Source organism: Pleurodeles waltl, chromosome 2_1 (assembly GCF_031143425.1).
Source record: "Pleurodeles waltl isolate 20211129_DDA chromosome 2_1, aPleWal1.hap1.20221129, whole genome shotgun sequence".
NCBI lineage: Eukaryota > Metazoa > Chordata > Amphibia > Caudata > Salamandridae > Pleurodeles > Pleurodeles waltl.
In genome coordinates this window covers 812,239,967-812,267,471 of record NC_090438.1, presented here as the reverse complement: position 1 = coordinate 812,267,471, position 27,505 = coordinate 812,239,967, and the positions used below count along the sequence as shown (strand labels likewise).

The 27,505-nt window shown below is 40.6% G+C and overlaps 1 protein-coding gene across 1 annotated transcript in view; it reads right to left on the bottom strand.

Annotated features, from left to right (window-relative positions):
- Positions 1–27,505, bottom strand: part of KIAA0319 (KIAA0319 ortholog) — a 562,397-nt gene that overhangs the window by 302,411 nt on the left and 232,481 nt on the right. The window contains exon 7 of the mRNA XM_069218755.1: positions 9,220–9,307. Coding sequence (XP_069074856.1) covers positions 9,220–9,307 — 88 coding nt within the window. The remainder of the gene's footprint in view (positions 1–9,219; positions 9,308–27,505) is intronic.

Sequence of the window (27,505 nt, the reverse complement as noted above, 5' to 3'; positions counted from 1 at the left end):
CCTCCTCCTATTTTGCCCGCAAAGCCCCTGGCTCGGGCCCACCATTAAAAGCAAGCGTAGGAGACTGTGCTTTTTTGCTTTTTATCACAGCAACATTTGCAGATCTGCTGTGTATTTCACAGCCAAATCAGATACCAGCACGGGGACAGTTGGATCCGTGGATCTCCCAGGTCCCTTGATATCTATATTTGTTAACCATTAATATCTCAGAAACTATTGAACGGATTTACACCCAATCTCAAAAAGAACAATCTGCACACCAAGATCTAGCTTACTGCGAAATTTGATGTAATTCCATTCATCAGTTCGGGCTGTAAAGACCCTATGGGAAAATGAATGCTGAAAACACATTTACACTTCCCCCCTTTTTCTCAAACCCGCTTGACCGATCACCCCTGAAACGTTCAACACAGCAGACTGTTGTATTGGTTTTGAAAATTTCGTGAAGATTCCTCAAGTGGTGCCAAAGGTATTGACAAAAATAGGAACCCCTTTCCCTGTGGAAACTAGGTCCTAACTATAACTACCTACTGGCAACCGCAAGTATGTAAGTGAGATACGCTCAGACACCGCTTAGATTTTGCCAACAACCTGTTTATTTCTGGCTTCTCCTGACACGTTTCCGCCCAGCTGGGCCTTGGTCAAATGTTTACAATGTATGTGGTACTTTATCCAAAAAATCTTGAAAGTACCTCAGTAATTACTGAAATCTAAACAATACTACCAAAAACTAAAATGTGTTAAGAAAATAAACTAGTCTGTAACAATGACTTTTAACAAGCATTAGAAAAGCATTTGAAACACACATTTCTTATCACATGACAATGAAAACAATTATAAAACTAGATAATGAATGCAATTAAGAATTAAAGCATTATGTGATTGGTTAATAATACAAAGTGGGCTATAAACACAGCCCAATACTACTGAATAGCACCAAAACACAAAGAGACTCTGTTGACTGTTGAAAAGGAATAGAGCTCTATTCCTTCTTCAAAGACATGATAGAGAAATTGAAAAGTATACCTTATTACTTCCAGCTATATATTTCTACATAAAACAGGTATATTTCCATATGGATCTGTATGGCTGTCCCAGGAAATGGTACTTATGAGTTGTAGTTAGATAATTCACGAGATATGTTATTTGGTGGCGTGGCATAGGGAATGACGTTTCTAAAAAGCTGCTTTAAGTATTGTTGTCTTCTATGCTTTCACTCAGTGAGATTTATTAACATTAGGACATGCACAACATCTATGCGTTTTTACACAGTCCAATTGATTTGTTTCCCCCCGGTGTTTATGATGAGTACTACTATATGTTTATTTTCAATGATAAATGTTCTAAATTATGACATAATAGAAGGAATGCTAGTTTTGTCTGAAAATATGTAAAAAGGAATGGAATGATGTTGAGGTATGTTTATTAATTACAACCAGATATCACTGTAGTAGCCTATGATTAACTTACTGTCTACTATGAAGCCACCATAAGATACATGTTTGATTTACCTTGCACTTACCATTTATCTCTAGTATAAATACAATTTATTAAATCTGATACCTGAAAGAATATGGTTAATATTGGTAGAGGCTATTTAACTGTTGAGACGTTTGGTTAGTTCTGTAAACAGTTTTTTTCTTGTTTTCTTTTTTAAGATTTTGTATGGATTTTTTGTTTTACAAGTTCAACATAACCAACTTAAACATTAGTCTCAACAGGAAACAGGAGGATAACAAAGGCAAAAACACCTAAGGCTGTTGGGGAAGACACCGGTGAGGCATGATAAGCTGATGATGGATGGTCATATTTGTCTCTCCCACAACAATGGCAGTACTGCAGAGGTGACAGTATGTTGGTGTACTGCCATTTTGCTCAATAACATTGCGATTCTATCTGAAAAGATATATAGGCACTGCCGTACCAGGAGCAAGTACTGGTGGAGGGAAAAATGCACAGATGCACAGGGACAGATGTCCCGGGTGGTGGTGGAGGTGCTGATGAGCCAGAAGAAGTCAAAGGTGTTGCATTAACTGAATAATTGGCAGCTCCTGATCTTACTGCTTCAGCCTCTTCTATCTCCTTCTGACACTTTCTTTCTGTGAGCGCCAACCAGGTGGAATGAATTTCCTGTAGGATTTTCTCATACCCATGGCCATGCACAGCATTTATGGGTTTTTTCCCAAACCAATTGAATTGTTTTTATCCGGCATTTTATGATATCTACTGCCATATGATCATCTTGACCTACAAATGTTCTAAATGATGACATAGCAGTGTAACAGAAATGGTTGTTTTGTCTGAAAGCACCATAAAAGGAAAACAATGATGGACTGACTTTGTGCTCATTTTATTAAATATAATCAAATATCACTGTAGTATTATATTATTAAATTACCAACTATTATGAAGCCACCATAAGGGATTGTACTGCCATGTTTCTCTATTATATTGTGATTCTGCCTGAAAAGATGTATTGCAAAAAGAACAGATGACAGACAGAATGCAAAGCAAATCAAACATTCACCACCAGTCACAAAGATCTGGGTTTAATCCATCGTTTTTTTTGCTCACCACCCCACCCCAGGTTGGACCCAGCCATATACAAATCAGTCTTGACCCTGTTCCTCATTTTATTTTGTTTTGTGATGTTGCTTTGTGCGCCCTAAGTGGCAGGGGTATGCCCAGACGTGGGTCCCTTGCTCGCTGCGCCACTGGATTCAAGCTAGCCTGGCTGATGAAGAATGATACCCTGAAACCGGTCCCAGGATGTTTTGTTTCCTGTCCAGGGAGGACCTGACCTAGCAGTTCAGGCTGGACTGTTCCCATGGGGAACAGGGTCAAGACTGATTTGCATATGGCTGGGTCCAAACTGGGGTGACGTGGTGAGCAAAATAACGATGGATTAAACCCAGATCTGTGACTTAGGGTGAGTTTTTGAAAAGTTTCAACACTCCGTCCATCATTTTATTTTGTTTTGTGATGTTGAAAAGATGTATTGGCACTGTGGAAGAAGGTACAGATGGATGGACAGATGCACCCTTTTTGGAGGAGGTAGTGATGGAGCAGAATAATTAAAAGGTGCTACTAGAGGGACAGATGCAGCGGGTGATGGTGGAAGTGCTCATGAACCAGAAGTAGTCAAAGGTGTTGCATTAACCGAAGATGTGGCCGCTGTCCATCTTCCAGCTTCGGTCTCTTCCATTTCCTTCTGACGCCTTCATTCCACATGCGCCATCCTGGTGGAATAAATTGCCTGCATGTTTTTTTTCTCATTCCTGTGGCACCGAAGGAGTATTGTTTAATGTTCCTATGTGAAACACCTTTGTTACATAGGTTGCATGTAACTTGTTTGTAACTAACTTGTTTCCCTCTTGGTCGCAAAAGCAAAAATCCCATACAATGGAGTCTTTCAATTTCTTCCCCTACCCTCCCCCTCTAAGAAACGCATTTTTAAAAAAACATACAAATTCAATTAAAAAACAAACGTTTAAGATTAGTTATAGTTAGGGAAACCTAATTTATTATTTCTACATGAAACCAACATAAACTACATAGAAGTTTAAAAGCTATAGTGTTAATATTATAGTTATAACTTAAAGTTATAATTTACCCCACCCAAAACGTACTATATCTCGCACACCTCAGTTCAGAGTGTTGTCAACTTGCTGGTCAGACTAAATTAACTATAACGCAGCCCTCAACCATTCACACTCTTCTCAAAAACGATGTCATTTGAGATGTCATGAGTGTTATTATGAATGCTATGACTTAACATGATCTAAGTGATGTAATATGATAGGGCATAGGCAGGCATGGGGAAGGAGTGTGTTCTAATTAATTTAGTCTGCCTAATGAGTAGACAAAGCTGTGTGTGGAGGTGTGCGAGTTATAATCATTTTTAGGTGGATTGTAAGCTATAATTTTAAGTTATAGCTATAACTTTTGAATTTCTACTATTTGTATAGTAAAAGCTGGTTTTGTATAGATGTAATAAATTATGTTTTTAGTTTCCTAACTATAACTAACCATAAACCTTTGTTTTTTTTATCAATTTATAGATAGATAGATAGATAGATAGATAGACATACAAACCCCTTACTCCAAGTAAATATCCATCTCTAAAAAACACTGCTTACCCTCCCCTAAGACCTAATCAACCCTGAGCCCTTGAAACTCCTTACAACCCCTAAAAACTACACATCTCTGAACTGTAAAACCCTATCACTAGCTAAAGCTATCAATGATGGGTCCCTAAATTCCCCTTACCACCATACCTCCCCTAAAAACGACCCATCCCTGAACCTTAGCAGTTCCTTACCACCCCTATATATTTTTACTAGCACTATATAGTCCCTTTGCAGTGTAATGACCCCCCATAAATATTTTAACAACTTATCTGCAATGTAGTTCTAGTTTTTAATACCATTCTCTTGAGAGCTTCAGTTAATAAATGCCATTTTTGAATTATTGCCACATCACACCAAGTAGTTGATTAGGTTATTCTGTTTTCATTGGGAAATCACTTCATTGGCATACAGTAAGCAGATTTAAATCACATTAATGGGGACTTGACATCAATATTGAATCCTATAATGAGAGTGACTACTGAGAGCATGGTGTCACAGTCCTTGCCCATTTTGTTGTAGTACCCAACAATTGGTCCAACAAATAAAATATGTGCAGACAGAGAAAAGCTACAACCAACCTCCCCTCCATTTTGCTGATTAAAAAGCATTGAAACAAGCCAAAGGATGCCTCCACCAAGGAGATCTCTTGTCACTATCCATTCCATCAGTTTCATTGAAGCAAATTGTAGCTGTTAATAGGGCTTCTTTTACACCACCTTATGGAATGTGGTAGAATTATTGGACAATAAATAAGCCATTTTTTCCACTACAACATTGTCCATGTATTGAGTAAAATCAACATTCACATTTTTGTTGGCAGCTTTTAATTAAAAAAAAAGTAACCAAAGGAAGACTACAGTGTAACTATTCTGTTTAATACTTCACTCAAACATCATCTATGTATTTGAAAGAAAATGTATTTCAACACCTATTTTGAAGGTATGTCAATGTTTCTTTATAGTGTTACACTACGTATCAGGCTTTTCTGAGTACTCTGTGTACCGCTATAATTTCTAAGAGCATCTGGTAACGTCTTTATGACCATATAGAGAATTGGGAAACAACAAAACCTTCAGCGGTCCTTATTACACTGTGTACATTTCAGAAAATTGCATTGTAGCATAGTTCTTCAGGTGGCTGCCTCAGTGAGTATTGTTTAATTACCATTATTTATTGCTTTCATCAAAGGCGGATCCTGGGCTCTTGGATGGATTACAACATTGTTTGGAACTGGTCAGAGATTAGGAAACGGTCAGAGATTAGGAAACGTGTTCCTTTGAGGCTTTCTTACTTTTGAGAAGTCACTCCCAAATGAGATATTATTATGTTACAACATTATTTGATGGCTAAATTCTGCAGTGTTTATGTATGTCATTCCATGCTCACATCTCATAATTCTCATTATAATAGGCCTTGACTTATCACCTGGCTCCATATAACTCTGTAGGTCTGATGAGAAGCCAATGAATGTGCTTGCCTTTAAAGATCTGAGACAATTCCAGCGTGATCATCTCAACAGGGGGTTTTCAGTAAAATTTTCAAATAATGCTGATTCAGTTGATTTCTGCAGACGAATATGTATAAAGCTGCATCTCTGGCTCTGGCCTTCTATTCCCAGAGCTTCAGCTTTTTGCATTTTGGGTCAGAGTGTCTGTCTGATGGGGTGGCAGATCTGAGTCACTTCGATGTGTCTTTTCCATCTCTGCCATTCAGATTTCTTCAGACTGATCAGGAACCGTATTACTCAAAGGGCCACCAGGCAAGAGTGCTCTATTTCTGTGCCTCTGCGGCACTTTGGCATTGCATAAGTGGCTGCAAGTGCTTATGCAGCTCCTTCTGTAACACATGTGCAATCTGTCTTCAAAGTTGGGCTCTCTTGCCTTTCAGTGTTTACTCTTGCCTGCTAAGCCTCAGAAGGCAAAGAAGCAAAAACTCATCAGTCTTGATAACTGACAGGGCCAAAACTGCATGGCTGCCCTGCCTAATCAAAAAGTGAATGACGATTCCAACAAAATAAATCTAAAGAGGCACACCTATTTTCTACCTCTGTGTGCATTGTGATGTGTGTTATTCTGTGGACTCATCCAAAATGTGAGTAATCCTTCCTGTAAGAAATGGCTGGGGGAGCGAGATTTACACTCAGCCCCTCTATGTATATTGAACATGACCTAAAACTAGTTTGTATAATTATGTTTCTCTAACAAATAAAGGTCTGTGGTTTCTGGAGTGTTCTGTAATATTGCTACTGACTCTGGGCAGAGTAAGGCCATATTGTCAGGGAGTACATTTTGTTTTCTGGATCCTGAAGTCGAGAAAAGAGTTTTCTTTAAGAACGGAATGAAAACAGATTGGAATGATCAACTTTCCTATGGATAACCTGGGGAGTTTCCCCATTTAAATATGAAATGAAACCAAGACGATACCACATCCTACACGGGAATCTCATGCGTATCTAAAATAATCTATGACCAAGCGAATAGATTGATGAACCTACAAAAATAACAAAAGTGATCCCAGTAATAGTGAGACTCAAAAAAGACATAGCACCAGGAGCTAATGGATTTACCTTGCTGAAGTGCTCTATAATATTGATACTGACACTGGGCAATATAAGGCTATATTGCCAGGGAGTTAATTCTTTTTTCTGGCTCCTGAAGCCGAGAATAGGGTTTTCTTTAAGAAAGGAATGGAAACAGTTTGGAATTATCAACTTTTCTTTGCATAACTTGGATAGTCCCCCCATTTAAATATTAAATTAAACTAATATGATACCACATCCTACACTGGAATCTCACATGTAGATAAAATAATCTATGACCAAGTGGATTAGATTGATCAACCCATAAAAATAGAAAAAGTAACCGCGGTAATAAAGAGACTCAAAAAATACAAAGCACCACGAGCTAAGGGGTTTACCTTGCTGTTTTACAAGACTATTAGTTTGATTTTAACTCGATAATGACCTGTCAATTCAACACATTCACAGACACAGGCACTGTCACTCTCTATGGTGAGAATATGGTAGCTGTTATCCACAAACTAGGAAAAGCCTCTACTATGGGAGGAAGGAAGGGGAGTATTCGCAGTCTTGTGAATTAATGCCACAATGTAATAGCAATATATATATTGCAGAGGAATGAGAATCAGCGAGGCCCTCCTATCTGTGATGTAGTAATCTCGATCCCTTCTGTGATGGAGGAACAGGGAAACTATGGGTAAATATTGGAGTTTAAAGTCAACTTGCAAAAGCCCCAATCCCAAAAGACCAGATATCATCACTGCAACCTCAATTCCCCTTTCAATGGGCGAAAGGCTCCATTTCGAATCTAAGAGTGTGCATAATTTCTTCATAGAGAAGCTGTAACTACAAACTTTGATCCATTTGTAGAATTGATAAATAATGAACTGAAATCCTGGAACATGGAAAGCCTTGCATAGCTGTATTAAAAACTTGGCAAGGGGTTATCAACAATTGTATTTGTGTGGAGAGACACTGAGAATATTCTGATGAATACTGCTGCTATTGCCACATAAAATTGGCCTGAAGGTACCTAGCATTGCCAAATACTTTTGGGTAGCATCCTAACTATTTTTGGTAGAATGGGGAAAGTGAAGAACTGGAGAAACAGTGGTGCTTCATGGATCAGATTATTAGAGGGAGAAATATATCACAGAGATTTCACAGATTCCTCGGCTCTAAAGAAATTACAGAGCATGGGGACTTTACTCCTCACCTATAACCAAACAACTTTAGGAGGTATATTTACAAAAAGCTCTCCCAACACAGCACAGCCAATTTGAAAATTAAGAAATCTTCTGGAAATCTCTTGGGCAAGTGTTTAAGAGCGAGAAATGGATCAGATGTTTTTAGAATACCAACCATGTTAAAAATGAATCTTTAATGGTACCACACACCGGCAAGTTCCAGAAATGAGATTCACAGAATATGGAGCAGTATTGGTGGGGATGCAAGAATGTGGGCTTGCTGGTGCACCTTCTCTTGCAATGTCTTGAACTCCACTTCTTTTGGACAGCTGTTGCTGACGCAATTGACTATATTTAAGTATCCATTCATAGATTCCCATATGTACTTTTGGGACTACCAAACAGTAAGACATATCCCCATTATCAGTGATGGGAAAACAAATGTCTCTGGCTTTTTGTGCTACTAGGCAGCCTACAACCAATCTATGGGAAAAGTCCACATTCCCGGGCTCTCATAGATTCGCTACAGATGCTAAGGTCCTTATTAGGGTACAAAAGCATACTTTGCTATTTGGGCGTAACTAAGAGATCTATGAGAATATCTGGGCATCAATCCTTGACAACTCAGCGAGAAAAGGATATGAGAAATTTTGCAGGGTTAAGAGACATTCAGGGTGGAGATGGTATAGCCTGGCTCATCGTCCTGCCCTCTCATGCTTCATCTAAATAGGCAAATTGTGACATTAGATATTCCTGAAAGGCGGGGGATGATGGAGCTGTGGTAGCTTACTCTTTGGATGATAACCATTTGGATTGTTCTTCCCTCGAAAGCCAATGGAAGTAGGAGAGTGTATGTGTCATAATTCCGATGAATACATAAAAAAAGAATTGACCCGAAATATGAATGCAGGCTTTTAAGTCACTCACTTACATTTGATAATATTTTTCTCATTGATCCCTAACACGTAGCAGTGGACAGCAGAAAACCCTCAACATAACCTGCCATAATTTTTAATATATCGAAATATTATTTAACTTTTTAAAACGTTATAAACTATTTTCCAAACCCTAAATATTTAGTGACATATTGCATATCTGGAAAGTCACCGAGTTCTACACATCCACAAATCTATACAACAACAACTGAAATATGTAAACATGCTCTATTAATAATGTGCTTTTTCTTCCTAGTGCTGCTCTGCTTTTATCTACACCAATAGTAACTGTAGTCTAAATTCATACCAAAAAACATCAGGTTTCAAAAACCCTTAGACATGTATTTCTGAATCATTTATTTTTTTACATTGAAATGGATGTATTGCTATTGGTGTCCTTTTCTATGAATTATTTATTATAATATGAATTTTCCTAAAATATGGCTCACCTGGTTTCACGGTTACATTTACCAGCCCTTCTCCGAAAGCATTTTCGCCTGATACAGCAACCTTGAAGACGTAAAGGCCTGGTGACAACTACAACATGAAACAGGAATACTGCGTGGATCAGTAAACACAAGCAGATTGTAAAGTACCAAAAAATAAGCTCACATTCTACATTTTAGATCTTAAACGAAGCATGTTGTCTGAGGGAAAGACTGCATAGGCCCTTTCCTCAGGGATGAAATACAGTCCTGTTTGACAGAAAATATATTCAATTAGTAAAGTATCTGGGACAGTTTGTACTCCAAGGTTAAGAATTCCAGTCTCTCTGCAGCTCACGTCAGTACAGCACCATGTGTATACAGAACTACCCAAACGTACACACGTTTATAGCTGCAGCAGAGCAAACACTATTGCATCTAGGAACTGGAGATATCCCTGGGAGGTGAGGAGGACAAATCGAGGGCCTCATTAAGTGCAAGCTCAGCAGAAAGTTCTACCTAGCTGCCATATCTTGCCATGTTGCACTGTGTCACATATGACACCTTTACGCAGACCTGGCACTTAACAATCTGAACACTGCATTCTGGGACTTGAACTTTTGATTTTAACACTATTGGTTAAAATATCCCAATGTGTAAAGTGATATATGCTAAAGAAACAAACATTGTCGAAGCAAATAGGGCTCACTTACGTGAGAGCTATTGGCTTTGCCAATGGCTATTAGTTGTGTTGCACAACAGTGTAGCTACTGATCAGCATGGCTAAAAGTTAGTAGCATGGCAGAGAGGAGACTGAAGTAGATAGGAGCAGAGTGGAGCGGTACAGCGGAATGGCATGGAGTGGCATGAAGTGGTATAGAGTGCCATGGAGTGGAAAAGAGTGGAATGGAGTGGAGTAGAGTGGAGTAGAGTAGTGTGGTGCAGACTAGAGAGCAGTGTTATAGAGTGGAGTGGTGTAGGTTACAGTGGAGTGGAGTAGAGTGGAGATGCATGGTATACAGTGGAGTGGCACACAGTAGAGTGGCGTACAGTGTACAGTAGAGTAGGGTAGAGTGGCATAGAGAAGAGTAGCCTGGAGTATTGTAGCATGGAGTGGAGTGGCATGGAGTGGAGTGGCACAGAGTACCGTGGTGTGTAGTGGAGCAGAATAGAGTGGCGAAAAGTGGTGCAGAGTGGCGTGGAGTGGCACAGAGTAGCACAGAGCAGAGTGACATAGAGTAGAGTGGAGTGGCTTAGAGTGCTGTTGAGAGGCATTATGTGGAGTGGAGTGCAGTGGTGTAGAGTGGAGTAGCATAGACAGGAGGGGAGTGGCATGGAGTGGAGTGGCATACAAGAGAAATATGTGCAGTAGAGTGACATAGAGTAGAGAGTGGAGTGGTGAAGAGTGGAACGATGTAAAGTGGTGTGGACAAAGTGCATAGAGTGTAGTGGTACAGAGTAGAGTGATACAAAGCATCAGGGTGCAATGGCATACAGTGTCAGAGTAGAGTGGCATAGAGTGAGGTAGAGAGGCGTAGAGCAGCTTGGAGTACAGTGGCATGGAGTGCAGTGGAGTGGCATAGAGTAGAGTGGTGTAGAGTGGCTTAGAGTAGAGTGGTGTAGAGTGGTGTGGAGTGGCTTAGAGTTAATTGTTGGAGAGTGGCGAAGAATGGTGTGGATTGGAGTGGCATAGAGTGGCCTACAATGAAATAAAGAAGAGTGGCGTGGAGTGACATTGAGTAGAATTAAGTGGCCTGGAGTGGAGTGGTGTAGAGTGGATTGGCGTAAAGTGGTGTTCAGTTGAGTGATGTAGTGTACCTCTGTGTGGAGTAGGGTGGCATGAAGTAAAGTGGTGTGCAGTGGCATAGAGTGGGGTGGTGTACAGTTGAGTGGTGTGGAGCTGAGTGGCATCGAGTGGCTTAGAGCTGAGAGGCATAGAGTGCCGTGGCACAGAGTGGAGTCACAGAGTGAAGTGGTGTAGAGTGGAGTGGCCTAAAGTAGAGTGAAGTGGCATAGAGTGGCACAAAGTGGTATTGAGTGGAGTGGCATAGAGTGGTGTGGCATAGACTGGTGTGGCGTACAGTAAAGTGGCATATAATGAAGTGCAGTGGCATATATTACATCAGGGTGGAGTGGAATCAAGTGGAGTGGAGTGACACAGAGTAGAGTGGACTGTCGAAGAGTTTAGCAGAGTGGTGTAAAGTAGAGTAGCACAGAGTGACGTAGAGTAGTGCAGTTGTGGGTGAAAATGACTAAAGCATTGACAGAGACGGCAGTAAGAAGTTGTACGCCTGTGTTAAAAGTAGGAAATCCCATTTCACGTCCAGGAATAATACCAAAACGCTTATAAAAAAAAATTGTGCTTTGCAAAAAAGACGAGGAAGAACAAAGACAAGGAAGAACACATGTACTTGGTCTATGCTCCAGGGAGGCACAAACACAAGAAAGGAATGGAAATTCTCCTTACAAATGAGAGTAACAACAAAAACAACTAATGGTATGCTGTGAGCCAGTTGTAAGCCCACTGAATAGTAAACAATATGTCTCGCAGCACAGTACAAGCACTGTATAGGCAAGACCTAAAAAAGAAAGGCAGTGTCTTGCATAACAAGTTTCACAAGACATGGTTCGACCAGACGGCTATGATACCCACAACAAAATCTTGTCTGCTTCAATGCCAGAGATATTAAAGGAGAATAGCACTACTATGAAGATCAAAAGGAGTTATGCATAAATAGCTCTTAAATTTCTAAATTCCATGCACAAGTGTGTTTTCTATTGAGTTATTCCATAACAGGTATTTTCTTGCAATCTGGTACTGGTAAACCAGAATTTACAACATCTTATACAGGGTTATAAGTACCAACATGCAAAGAAATGGAGCTTACCAAAATATAATTAGTAGCAAATGTGAAGAAGTATTTTTGATAATGTTCTGTGGACAGGCCTGCTTTTTATTGCAACAGTATGTAAAGCAGCATAGCCAAGACAGCATTTCCACAAAATTAAAAGCCCAATAACCAAGACAGGTATCCACAATTTGTAAATCATCACCACAGGGCAGTATCCACATGACCCAATATGTAAAACACCCTTCCTAAAGTGCCAGCTGTAATATCACAGTACTCAGACCAACATCGCTCTATTAATATCCATTATGGCAAGCATATGAAGCACCATCCAAAGGTCATTTCAATAATGCCCCAGCGTGTAAAGCATCACAGCCAGGCCAATTTTTACAATGCCCGGTGTGTAAGGCATCCTACCCCAGCAAGTTTGTCTGTAGTTCTTAAAGCAAAATTGTCTGGCCAGTTTTGCTCCACAAATTAAACCCCAAGCCTTGGAATTATTCCACCATCTACCGTATACAGAGCAGTACAAAGCAAAGTGTTACATATTAGCTGCCACGAAGATGGCAATTACCAGCTGAGATTCGGTACCGGTCAAACACTGGAGCAGCTTGAGATACGTCATCCTGTCGACCTGTAATTAGGGTGACACGGTCACATCTTCTAAATGCAACCGATGGCTTGCCTATCATGGTGTCATCCTCATTAGAGACATTATTTGCAGTGTACCCACTTGTGCTTATTTTTTCAACTGTTCCGCCACAACATGGGCTGTCATGCTCTCACAGCTACTTAAAGAACTCCGAATTTCTTGGCTTGTTGTACGGTGTTCTCAAGATATTTGAACTGCTGTGTACTTGCTTACACATTTTCCAGTAAGTTTGGAGATTGATACCTGGTATATCATTATGTTTGTTTGTACCCCTCTGCCATACAATTTTGAATTACCCATTGCCCAATCTCCTTAATCCATGGATGCAGCACTTTCCACAATTTATAGTTCTTCCATAGCGGTACCTACTTAGCTTGACTTGTGGTGATATTACTAAATACATTTTGTCCTGATGATGGCATGCGTAATTTAGTTGCACAAGAACAGAAATGTCGACTCATCGTTAGCTAGCGTTGCATGTGTATATATTTGTTCTGTGAACCAACATCACTCAAGTTAGTGCTTTTTCGTAAATATGTATGTAATAACTTAGTGACAACGTTTTCGGGATTATGTCACACCACTTTGTCACATCCTTTTCTCTATGTGGATTAAATGAGTATCTTTAGCAATGCTGGAGCTTTGCTTATTTTATGACCCCAATTGTTTTTTTTGTAATGTATATGCTTTGTGGATACAGTGCTACTTCAGTGATAAACTGAATTTGCTTGAAAGATGTACTCTTGGGGAGCACTTTGCTCTGTGCTATATCTTTACTGAGATTTCTCAGGGGATATCGGATTGTCCTATAATTGTCAGCATGCAAAGCTTCATATTCAGGAGCCTCCACAGTGTCCCAACATATTAGGCACACTAGACAGGCCAGTGTGCACAATTGTTGTACCACCCCTAGGCCAGTATTGATATTTACCCGGCCGGAAAATCAACATGCCAAGGCCAGTATTCACTATGTCACTTTATGCAATGCCCCTTCATCTACATTTTTAAAACCAGGTCAGTGTTTGCATAGCCCAGCTATGTAAAGCACTCCTCCCTAGGTCAGTATCCACAAACACCCAAATCTGCTACTGACTTGTGGTCCCCGACTCTGCCCGCAATTGTACTCTTCGGATCCTCCAGCACAGCACATTCTGGTACATCCTACCTGGTGCCCGCATCACATAAGCAGGACGTGCACCAGCTGTGAACAAACACCACCCTTTCGCAGGTGTACCTGTGAGGCCATGCTGCTGCCTGCTCAGGGTAAGGTTTCATGTAAAGGCCCATCTAGTTAATATTGAGAGAGAAGCCTAGGCGTGGTATGGACGTGTAGTATAGACAGGGCATATGATGACTGTATGAACACTAGAGCAACACTTTCAATTTCATTGTTTTTAGGCATAAAGCCCACAATGTCAGTGCACTGCAGGGAGGGTGTTGTCTACTTAGGACTGTAACCTGTGGCACACAATGGCTGTACAAAGATCCCTACAGCAGGTGCATTAGCCCCTAACAAGCCCACTACTTCTGTAACATGTAACCTACATGCTACTCACAAATCTCATCAGTAGGTGTATTAACCCAATGAGATTTCTCACCGTGACTGCCACCTGTGAGCTTCCACGATCCTCTGTAATACCTATGTGCATTAGGCAGAGTCTTTCAAATGGAGGCTGAATCGTTCACCCCAAGACAACACATATTTCTACAATCAATAATATGAAACCACTGAACTTTCTGACAACAGCGAGAACCAGTGACCTGCAGGTTAAACATGTGACTCTGCTGTAGGTACATTCATATCATTTGGTATCTCAAAGTTTAACCTGCAACATACAGTGCCTGGCAGTTCTTTGCTAGTTTTATATATTCGTGATTGTTTCTTTACTTTACTTCTCTCACCCTCTTTTCAAGCTCTCATTCCCTTTCGTTTGCACTCTCTCTTTAAAGCTCTTTCTGGCATTTTTCTGATTGTTTTCCGTACTTTCAAGTAACAACAGTCCAACTCCAAAAAGGCTTACTTCACTCTTCAACCCTCTGTAAACGCTGTCACTCATTTCCAGGTATATCATTCTGTCTATCCTTGTGCCAGATATTTTGAAATGGTCATCACTCAATCAAGTCGCCCCTGTTTCTGGTGTCTTCCATGACTGATGTTCCTGCTCTCCAATAGTCCTTCCCTCTCCTGGGCTGTGGATGATGTAAGTATATATTGTCTAGAAGATGGGCTACGTCATTTGTCTGTGCAAGGACCAAAACGTTGACTCAAAATTAGCCCACATCGTATGTTACTGTATATATTTGTTCTGTGAGCCAAATCTGTTTTACATGTTTTTTGTACACATGATATTCACGCTGGCACCGTGTAGCATTGTCTTAGTGAGCCCGCTCATGCCCATTTTTACATAGATTTGTAGGGTTGGTTATACGTATTGGGGTATATTCACAAACTGTATTTTTACTACTACTACAATAGCACAACTCACATATTACAAAATGATAGCAACAAACTTAAATGTGGCGGTGTCCACCACTGTCATCTTTTATGTGTGGACATCACTGCTCCCAACCGTGGAGATCATCACATATGTATGCCTACATTTCAGAAGTAAATGTGGTAGGGACAGGGTGAGTGGCTGGAAAACAGGAATATGTACTACTAAATAGGAGGTGTTTAGGGAGGAGTAAGAAAGGGGTTAGGGGAAGGATAGAGAGGTGTGTAGAGTGTAGGGTGGGGCATGCACCCACTCAAAATCATTAAGCAAATTTGTATCCATAAACTGCACTTCTAAAGTTACTACAGCCAAAATGGACCAAAAACAGTAGTAACTGTGCTCCAGTTCAGACCTGGAGTAGGTCCAGCACCACACATGATCAACCACTGGTACTGCAACACTTTCCAACAAAAAATAATACTGGCAGGGACTTACAATCTCACATCATAAGTAATAGTCTTAAAGTAAATTATATAGGTTATACTTCTTACAAATAAATATACATTTAATTACATTTAAAAAATAAGCAAGAACGACAGTGCGAGGGAGAGCAAGATGGCGGCCGCGTAACGCAGCCGCGAAGCGTCTACTCCGACCAAGGAAACCTCCCAGTGTTGCCGCAGCTCTCCCGCGGGTCGGAGCTTCCTTCGGCAGTCGCGCTTAGAGGAAAACAATGTAGCGGCATTTTAGCAACATTGTGCTGACTCGCGTTGCTTCACCTGCTCCTTCCCTCTTTTTTTGGGGATGACTGTCCCAGGACTGTCAGGAGGGGTGGCACAGGGGAAATATTGCGGATGACATTGCTTTTTGAAGGACTGCTTTTCATGTGAGGATTGTTCTAGGCTACTTGGCTCTTGGTTTCTGCTGGGCCCTTTTTTTTTTCCCCTGGGAGAAGTAAAACTACGTGGATTTGCTGACGGAAGCTAAAAGGATTGCAAAAGTGCCTTCCCGGGATGCGGTCTGGACTGCTCCTGCTCCTACCTGAAGACAACTACAGGTCTGTGCTCACGGGTCCCAATTGGGGGCAATTTTTGACGTGGAGTCAAAAAACGGTCAGAGTTTCTTTATTTTATTACAATTATTTGACACTGGGCGTATATTATAATAACGCATTTTGCATTAAAAAGCAAAAAAAAAAGGTAAAAATGCCACCTAAAGGAGTGAAAAATGTGACTCTGTCTGGGCGAGGCAAGCCGGTAAGAGTAAGCCTGTCAGCACGGCAGGGGGGGGTACGGATATAAAACAAGGCTTAGGTGAGAAGGTTGTCTCCAAAAACAAGAGTGCTTCACTGGACAGGTATTTTGAGAAAGGGAAGGACATACTGGTGGGGGGCATAGATACCCTCCCCCCCGCCGCCGTGGAGGAGGCTGATCCTCTAGTAAACGAGGAGATGACGGCTATAGATGTGCCCCCCCGCATGAAGGTGGGCAGAGTGATGCTGAAGATGTGGCAACTTTACAAAAACAAGCTACCGGGAGTCAGATGGAGCAGAGGGAGCAGAGGGAGGGCGCACAAGGCGCTAGGTCATTATTACAGGTGGAGCGGAGGCCAGTGGAATTACGCGATAATGAGACAATACAAGGAGACAAGTTTTTCTCACTATCAGATCATTCAAGTTGGTCAAGTAACGAGCAGCTGGATTTGGAGGCGGATAAAACTTCTTCTGAATTCGAATCTGAGGTGTCCTCTTTGGCATTGGGAAAGGAATTACAGGAGAGTGGCAGGAGTGCCACTGTTAGGAAAAAACAGAGGAAGAGAAATGAGCAAGTAGGACCTAACAAGCACTCCACTAACCCATTGGACACTAAGGGTTTTCAGGGGCTTCAGTGGGAGTATTCCAAGGATGATTTAACTCTATATGATAATGGTGAAAAACAGCCTAATCCTGTGTCACTGGAAACCATATATCAAAGCATTATGGAACATCGAGAGGAATCTAAATTAGAGAGCCGTAGGACTCAAATGGCTTGCCGCAAGATGCAAATCCAAATTCGTCGAGTAGCTAAGACATGTTCAGAGTTTACTACACGGATGGAAGAAGCAGAGACCCGGATCTCGCGTCTGGAGGATGAGGCTGGAGCTCGCCAGTCATCTCGAGAAATGATGGAGAAACAACTTGAGGACACTCAGTGGAAATTGACAGATTTAGAGGATAGAATGAGGAGGAATAATCTGCGCGTCCTGGGTGTACCAGAAGGACTTGAAGGATCAGATATACATAGCTTTATGGTCGCACTTTTTAAGGAAGCTTTTCCGGACTTACACCAGTGGGACTGGGACAAAGAGGTTCAAAGAGCCCATCGATTTCCTTTTAGCAAAATAGGATCAAACTCAGAAGGAGGAAGTGGTAGACCTAGAGCAATATTAATCTCTTTGCTTAATTATCAGGCAAGGCAGGCTATATACGACCGAGCTCGACCCAATGCTAGAAGTAAGGCTAAGGGATGTGAGTTTTTTGTGAGACCAGACTATTGCCATATTACTGTTGAAAAAAGGTGGAGGCTCCGGCAGTTAATTCAGCCACTTCAAAGTAAGGGGGCACAGGTTTTTTTATTAAATCCGGCTAAACTGAAAGTAGTAATGGATAATAGGACTTACTTCTTCACGACAGAGGAGAAAGCAAGGGCTTTTTTGGGTGGACTTAACGGTCCGGTTCCCTAAGATAGATTGTCTGGATTGGGACATAGGGGTGGGGGTAAAGTAGAGAGGGTTAGGAGTTAAGCCCTGAGAAGTCGAGCCGGGGGTAAGAGAGAAGCCTCTTAGAATTAATCCCCCCTTTAGGAAAAAAAATATATATTTTTTTGGCTGAAACAGGGTTAGATAGAGAGAGATAAAGACAAAGAAAGGGAGAAAAGGTAAAAGAAAAAAAAGAAAAAGAAAATCATGCACTGGGTAGGGACGGTCGGAGCGGAAGCTTTACCATCATTAGGGACAGTGAGATCCCATACTCTCCATAAATTGGGTGTAAGGGTAGGGGTAAGGGGTGTAGGGGGGTGGGGGGGTGGTTGGTAGCAGGGTTGGGGTACAAGGGGTGGGAGGATGGGAGAGGGGGGAGAGGGGTGGCGGGGAGTGGGGGGGCACTAATATAGGCAGAAATGTTCAGAACAATTTAATGAAGACATATCAAAAGAAGAGGATGTATAGGATTCAATATCAACAAGTTGGTTTCTTTAAGGGAGAAAGTATTGACGTAAGTTTGGTACATCAAACTGAGTGATATGGCAAATAGATTAAGGATTTGTACACTGAATATTTGCGGTCTAAATAGCCCCCAGAAAAGGAAAAGAGTGGCAGCTGGTCTTAAACTAATTAAATCAGATTTATATTGCTTGCAGGAAACACACATTGCATGGAGTAAGCGAGAGCTCATACGAGAGCTTGGGTTGACGCCTCTTGTTTGTACCAGACAGGAGGTTTCGACATGTGGGGTGACGATACTTGCCAGAAATAACAATGTACAAGTTTGTAGATCTCGAGCAAGTAACGATGGGCGGTGGGCTCTCTTAGAATTATCCGTGAATACATTTAAATTTACCCTCTGCACTATATATGGATCAGTTTTGGACGAGGCTGAGCCTCTGGATACGTTGAACATGGAACTAGTTGGATGGCCCTTACCAATAATTATTTGTGGCGACTTAAATATTCATTTAGAGGTAGGTAGCAGGAGCATGGGCACCCAGAGTTTATATCAGGGACGAAAGCCTAAAGTATGGAAAGCTCTAAGGAGGTTAGTAAGGGAACATGGGTTGAGAGATGTCTGGGAAAATATTAAAACTGTAGATCCAGGGTATACCTATTACTCGTTCCCACATGCTAAATTGGTAAGGTTGGATTATTTTTTCGTATCACAAAACTTAATCCATGGGGCTGAAATAGAATGCAAACCCAGATTCTTATCAGATCATAATCCATTAATATTGTCCATAACAATTAAGGGTCCATCTAATCCGCGTCGTGTATGGACATTTGATAGGAAATTGTTGGTTGACCCAGGATATATATCCCATATGAAAGAGTGGATTCACCACTTTTTTGATATCAATAGGAATACGGCAGATCCGGGGATGGTATGGGATTCATTTAAAGCTGCAGTGAGAGGTGAAACTCTTAGCTATAGTTTGGGAATACAGAAAATTAGGGGGAAGGAAATTGTAGAACTCCAAGAAAGATTAATAACAAAAGAGAGGGAATTAGCTAGTAAAATTACTAGTAGAGAAGATATTACTCTCACTCAGACCCAAATGGCGATTCTTAAGGCTAAAATAAATGCTTACTTGAATAAAACAGTGGCAGCCGTCTATCAAAGTCACCGATTGGAGTGTTATGAATATGGTGAATCCACAGGAAAAGTCTTAGCTAGACGGGTCAGACAAAAGGCAGTTAAACAGAATGTTTTGAACATAATTGATGGTAATGGGCGGAAACATACAGAGTTAGAAGGAATTCTAGAGGTTTTTAAGGGTTACTATCAGGAGCTGTATAGTGAAGATATAGTGTATTCTGAACAGCTACAAAAAAAGGTTAGTGAATTTCTGGGGGGATTAAAGAGTACAAGGCTTTCTTCTGAGGAACAAATTACATTAGATGCACCAATTCGTATTGATGAGATAATTGAGGCAGTAAGCTCCCTGGCAACAGGGAAAGCTGCTGGACCGGATGCAATACCACTTGAATTTTACAAGACCTTCCTGATAGATATTAAAAAGGATATGCATAGCATTTTTTGTATAGCGCAGGCAGGTCAGGCACCCTTATCGTGGGAATGTGCAAGTATTATAGTGCTAAAAAAAAAGGATAAATCAACAGAGTTCCCCAGTTCATATAGACCCATATCTTTGTTAAACGTAGATGGAAAGATTTATGCAAAGATTTTGGCCAGTAGATTGGCAAATGTGATAGTCAGGCTGGTTAGAAAACAACAACATGGGTTTATTCCGGGTAGAGATACAATAGATCATATAAGAAGAATAATAGCCATGTTTGATCTTGCAGAACTATATCAAACAAATTTAGGATTATTACTTTTGGATGCCGAGAAGGCATTTGATCGGGTATCGTGGAAGTTTCTATGGGAAGTCATGCGCTGGAAAGGTATAGGGAGTGGATATATCACAGCTATAAAAACTTTATATGTAGCCCCAAAAGCTAGAATTTGCATTGCTGGTTTGGAATCAGATACTATCTTAATCTCTAGGGGGACTAGACAAGGGTGTCCATGTTCCCCCTTGCTCTTTGCTCTATATATTGATTCTTTTTTGCTGAGATTAGAAGAATGCAAAAATATTCAACCTCTATTATATCATGGAGAAACATATAAGGTGTTTGCATATGCTGATGATGTAGCTATAGTGACAAGCAACACGGAGGAAGCTATTAAGGCAATAGAAATAGAGGCAAGAGAGTTCGGAAAATATTCCGGATATAAGCTGAACTCAGATAAAACACAAATAGTATGTTCTGGGCACGTTTCACTAGTAGATAGACGATTGGTATCTGAAGCAGTGTATTTGGGGGTGAAGATTACATCAGTGGTTAATCGGTTGGTGGAAATTAATTTTATCCCATTATTAAATAGAATAAAGAGGGATTTAGACCGAATGCATAATTTGCACTTATCGCTAGAGGGTCGCTGCAATGTATTGAAAATGATGGTTCTGCCAAAAATCCTATATTTATTTCGGGCTATTCCCCTTGAGGTTGATAAAAAATGGCTTAAAAGATTGGAAAAGATGGGGAATAATTTTTTATGGGGATATGCTAAAACGAGAAGGGCAATGAAGTATATGACACTTCCCAAAGATCGAGGCGGGTGGTCAGTCCCTAATTTTACACTGTATTACTACGCCTGTTGTCTTCAACATATGGATGAACTTATAAGGGGAAGTTTTAAGGGTAATGAAGAAGTAAAATCAACCCCTATTTATACTATGATGGCGGGTGGGGAGGCAAGTGGTTGGTTATCAAAATTTGAGGAACCAAGTTACTTTAAAAAAGTAAGATTTAAGCCTTTTTTGTACGCCTTCAAGGTTTGGGCTCAAATAAAACGGAGTATGGGACTGGGAAAGATTACGGCTTATACACCAGTGAAATTTTCAGCTATCCCAAATCATATCTTTAGGGATCCCATACTAGATTTTTGGCGTTCTAGGGGAATAAATAAAGTCGGAGACTTGTATTGTAAATCCGGTTGTAAATCATTTACGGATCTGCAGTCTCAATTTGGCTTACCTAAGACCCATTTTTTAAAATTTTTGCAAATACGAAACTTTTTACAGTCTCAGAAGTGCGTTACAGTACAGTTGTCGGAGATCCCGGTAGTTGAGGCTGTTAAAAATGGGGCAAAGATTGGCAAGTTATATAAGTTACTAACAGAGTTACAAGTAGATGATATGGCACAACAGAATGAGCGATGGATTGCACGATTTGGGGTGGCTGGAGAGTGGGTGGACCAATCCTTAGCCATGGCTGAGACAACATTTCTATCAGCTAATTTGAAAACCCAGCATTACAAAACACTGATGGACTTATATTATACTCCAGCAAAACTGAAAAAGTGGGGGATATCCTCTGGAAGCTGCAATCGATGTGGGGAAGTTGAAGCTGAGATAATGCATATGTTTTTTGTATGCCCAATGTTGCAGGGAATATTAAATGAGATAGAGGTATTCCTTAAGAAGATCACGCATTGTAATATTCAGGTTACTGTTATGCTGGTAGTATTGGGAGTCGTGGACTCATCTGAAAGTATGGAACCTGCACTGTATAAAATAAGGCGATTTTTATTTTTGTCCATGGCAATATACCGCTTATGTATTGCTACAGATTGGCTCAAAAAAGAACCCCTCACGTTTGAGAATTGGCGCTCTAGATTACTTACCATCTATAATATTGAATTAAGTCTTTATAAGTTAAAGGGTCATAAGAAGAGACATAGAGGAGAACGAATGTGGGCACCACTGACTAGATGGTTGGAATATCAAGATACAGTTTAAAAAAAAAAAAAAAAAAATGCTAATTGTTTCGATATGTGATATATATAACTGATGTTTTTTTAAAGGTCTTCTTTCTCCCGTTGTTTTGTTTACTTTACTTTCTTCGTACGGATATATTATGTCTTCTTCTTTTTTTTTCTCATGTAACCCCCTCCCTCCGACATATAAAGAAATAAAAAAATAAAAAAAATAAAAAATAAAAAAAAAAGCAATTAGTATTATGTTGTAAAATATTCTAATAACCTTTTGTAAACGTTGTTTTTAAAAAATAAATGAATACTTTATTTTAATTATTCTTTACATTGCACGTAATGCTTTTTAAAGCATAACAAATAAGTATAAACATTATTGTTATCCAAGGGACCTAGGAAAAAATGTTCCATTCATATTGAGGGAGTACCGTTGAAGGAAGTAAGCTCTATAGATTACCTGGGAGTTAGGCTAACCAGCAAACTATTATGGGAAGAGCAGATTACAAAAAGTGCAGGGCTCCTACAACACAGAGCCTCATTTATATTGCGTTTCTATCAAAGCACCTCTACCAAAGTTGTTTCCCCAGCAATAAAAATTTATACAGCTAAGGCTCAAAGTGCAGCCCTGTACGGAGCGGAGGTATGGGGTTGCGCTAACTGTAACAAGATCAGTGTGGGGGAAAACAACTTTGCAAGGGCCTTAACTGCATGTCCACGCACTACACCCTTGCTTCCATTATTTCTAGATCTGGGGTTAAGCCGAGTAGCAGATCTAGCTACTCTAAGATCCCTCCTTTATTGGATCAGGTTATGGATAACCCCCGAACTAGATATATATAAAACCGCATTACTCGATCTATTGAAATGCGAGAACGCTAATACTCTACCCTGGATTCGCCACGTGGCCCATTGGCTCCGACTATTGGGTCTGGGTGATTATTGGGAAAATCCCCATAAATTAGAGAGACGGCATAAAAACGTTTTAAAGTTAACCTATTGGTCTTATGTTAAGGACAACTACATAACCCACAAATCCCAGGGTCGCTTAACTAATTCCTTCATTGATATTAAATGGTCCCCAATGTTTGAATCCTATTTGGATGTTATACCGGATTTGCAGGCCAAGAGCTTATATGCAAGGTTTCTTTTTGGCTCTCTGCCCCTGATGTCATTGATTCATAAGTGGGGGTCGATTAATCTTCCCGATATATGCCCTGCCTGTGGCAGTACTTTCGAAACCATCAAGCATTTCATGTTCTTTTGCCCAGCCTATGCGATTCCGCGACTAAAATGGATCCGCAATATTTTCAGGGACATGGGATTCAAGAACTGCTCTTTGGCTCTACGGGTTCTAAAAAGCCACAATTCAGCCGACGTAACTCTTTCAGTAAGCAAGTATTTAGCAACAGCTTGGCGCATACGATGCCATCTCCAAAAAGTAATTTAAGGTCTCATCTCTTCTATAGATAAGTTTTAGAGTCATATGTGCAATTTAAGTTATTGTTGTAATGTTTCTACACCAATTTATAGATGTGTATTTATTTATTTGCTTAAGAATTTTTTATTATCTTGTTATATGTGTTTTATGGTCATTGATCGAACAAAGTTGATGATGATGATGATGATAAATTATTGACCATGTGGTTTGGACAGGGCTTGGAATAGATTTTTCTCAGACAAATATGTGGGTAATCATCCTGTGTTTCTGCTATTTTTTTTCACTAGTGCTAGCCGCAAAGAGTTATTTTTATGCACCTGTCTGGTATTCGTGCCATCTTAACATGAATCCAATATCCATTTTAAGTTATTATATAAGCTTTTTATTTCACTGTGCTGGTGTCTCTAATGACTTGGCAGTGCCTAAATTTGCCTATATGATGATTGTGCCGGGAGCAGGCTCTTCATGTCAAAGAATGCTATCTAAATTATCAAGGAACTGTGTCACTATGTAACATCAACCTAGCACTTTAAATTTTTAAATCTTGGGTCGGATTTTGAAGGTTTTAGAGAAGCTATTTTTATTCTAAAATTTATTTTAAGCCAGTGTGAAAGTATAATGGAACAAACGCACTCTTTTTGTACGATTTAATGTGTAACTTTTATGACCTATGGTTGAATAAAGTATATGATGATGAAGTATAAACATTTTGTTTTTGGTATTTTTTAAATAAATCTTTGAAATAATATATTCACAATAAGTAAGTATTTAACTCGAAATTAGGGTAATTAGTCTTCTAGCATTTTTTATCTTGTTCTAAAATGTAAAATAAATATATTGAGTTAATTTTAATTAATATTTCTTATAAAAAGTTTGATTTTTTAAAGTTATAATGTTTTTTCCCTTTACTTTACCATAGGGGCATCTCTGCCTTGGTGGTGGATAATTCTGCCTATGTGTGAAAAGTTACATGTAGTAACTTTACATTTATACATTAGACCCCCACTCCCTGCTTTCACACTACAGCTTGTAGTAAATTTACAATCTGAAATGATGAACAGCCAAAAGTACTAAATTTACTACAACGTGCAAGAGTAAATGTACACATATAGATTAACTCATGTGGAAGTTTACCTTTGTGAATGGTCCTAATTGTCCCAGTTATACATACAATTAGAAACGTATGTATAATCAATACTCTATTATTACAATTTATTCTAGCTATGTAGTGCAGTCTGAAGGTCAAAGATGCTTATTGCCAGGAGACTTGAGTCATGAGCCACAGATATGTTTTCCACCAGTAGAGTGCTAGCTAAACTACACTGATTGACAGGTTTACACCCAACTGGTTCTCCTTTCTTTAAGGGTGGTGATTACCCCCTGGCAAAAAAATGATACAACTAACAGATAGTGGCAGCTGATTTCAGTTGAGTGGCACTGGCTTCTTTACCTTCATTAAGGGTGGAGACTGACGACTGCATCTGCCTGGTAAATATGTGTAGGAAGTCATGATTGAGTGCTATAATTACCTATGATTGTATGTAGTGTGCATTAGAGTGATTGGATACACACAATGCGGGATACTGGAGGGCTGAGTTCCCCATGGATGTGTGTAGGCGAAAATATTTTACAGTAAGAAGGAGGATTTGATGTCATCAGTGCTTGTGTCTTCACTTCTCCCTTCATGTTCCTCTGCCCTGCTCCTCTGATTCTTCCTCACTGTGGAATTCGTTGAGAAGCAACATGACTATGTCTAGTCTCTGATACAAATCCAGTGAATAAAAGAGAAGGATCTTGATTTACTCACTCGGCCTGAACAAAGCCAACTTGATAGGTCACCAGTAGCCTGACACAGGCAACACCTAAACACCTATGTGGCCAAAGGCATGACTAAGGGCCTGATTTAGATGTTGGTGATAACATTCCCGCCTTCAGTTTTCTGACTGAAAACCCGTCCGCCGCCGTATTTAGATGTTGGTGGTCCCATAGACTTAAACCTGCCCGAGTTCCACCGACTCAGCCAAGCAATCCCATCTGCGTCGATGGCGCCATAGGAATGTGTGGCTGCCGGCAGAGCTCCAGCCTCACTTACCACCAAGTAGATTTGGATGTGCTGTACTGCCAAGCAAAAGGTGTCAGTCCGACCTCCAGTTCTTACTAGGTGGACTGAGGGAGTAAGGGGGCAAAAACTCATCTTTTCTCCCATTTTCACTTCAGTTTCTGGATGGGCACGGCTGGACTGGACCCCAGAGAAAACATGACCCCTCCCATGTCACTGAAAAAGAAGGTAGGCAAACTGCATTGGCTGTGTACACTTTGGGTGGGGGGGGGGTCAGTGTACATGGGCACGGGACCAGTGCAGACATACATGCTATAGTATTTTTTCAATTTGCTGTGACATTCATATGTTGGAACACAGGCGGGTCAGGCATGCATGGGGACACACTGGTACACAAGACATATTGAACACATACACAACTGTCATTATGGTGTCAGTATTCATTGTCAAATGAATGCTGGCACCACAATGATGGTACATTCGCACTTGTCAACTGTGTCGATGTGTGCACATTGCAAGGGGAGCTGTACCTGTCATGCTGTGTTTCAGTTGTGTGTGTGAGTCAGTACAGGTATATGTGCGTGCAATGTGATTGGCTGGGTGAGGTGGAGGGAGGTGTAGTGTGCAATGTGGTTGTGTCAGTATGTTTGCTACTTGTATATGGCCTGGATTTTGTTGTGTATGTTGTGTTGTGTGTTGTGTTGCTGCATGCGGAACTCAGGTGCATGTTGCTGTGTGGCGGTCGCTGTAGTGATGTGTGTAGGCGTGCTTGTGTTTGCAAGTGTTTGTGTAAATGAGTGTGTTGGTTGTTGTGGTTGTGTCGCGTGTGGGTGCAGTGTCACTAGTCTGTGTAGGTTGTGTGATGGATGAATGTATATGTGTGCTTGTGGCATGTACGTGTAGTGTTGTGGTGTAATGGCAATGGATAATGGTGTGTGTGTGGTCTGTTTTGTCATATGTGATGCGGGGGGACGCATATGTGAAGGGTAGAGTGTGTGTGTGTGTGTAAGACTTACCTCTATGCCACTGCCACTGGCATTGTCTGATGTGCATTGGGTCCAGCGATATCTTCCCTCCGTCAGAAAATCTCCACCAGTACACCACCTGTCCAATTGTAACATCTAAATACAGCTGTCGGGAACCCGTATGCCTGGCAGCTAGGAAGAGCTCTCCATCGTGGCTGACTTTGGCTCAGCTGCTATACTTCTAAATATGGCAGGTGGAAGACCATTGACTTGGCAGTCTTCTCCGGTCCGCTGCAGACGTGGCTTGGCGGTGCGCCAAGATCTAAATCAGGCCCTAAGAGCGCAGGTCATTTACAAATCGATAGGCTACCTGTCCAGCCCCCAGGTACTGTGTTCTTGACTGCTGCAGAAAGAAGAACCTTGCAACAGCACCTGAACGACTACAGAGCTGTCCAGAAGCTCATACACTACAAAATGACAGCTATCCTTTTACTGGTTGCTGTGGATCTGCAATACACTTGAACAGAAAATGCACTTTGTCAGGATTGTATCCCTTCCAAAGTTTGCAGCAACTTTGAATTTGAGAGGACAGTTGTTTCAGTCCAGTTGCCTCAAGAATGCCTATAAGCTGATCTTTTCTCTTATTCAGCGTTTCAATGTTTAGTCAAAGAGATCTGAATGCAAAGGGAAAGGAAGCATGTTAAGGCTTAGAAGGAACCATTTTGGCAATCTCCCTTTGAGGTGAATGAACTATATTTTTGAGATTGAGCACTAAGGCCCATAGTTATACTTTTTGCGCAAAACTGCACTAAAGCAGTTTTGCGGCAAAAGGTTTAGCCCCGGCTTGCGTCATTTCACAATGCCAGCAGGGCACCGTATTTATTG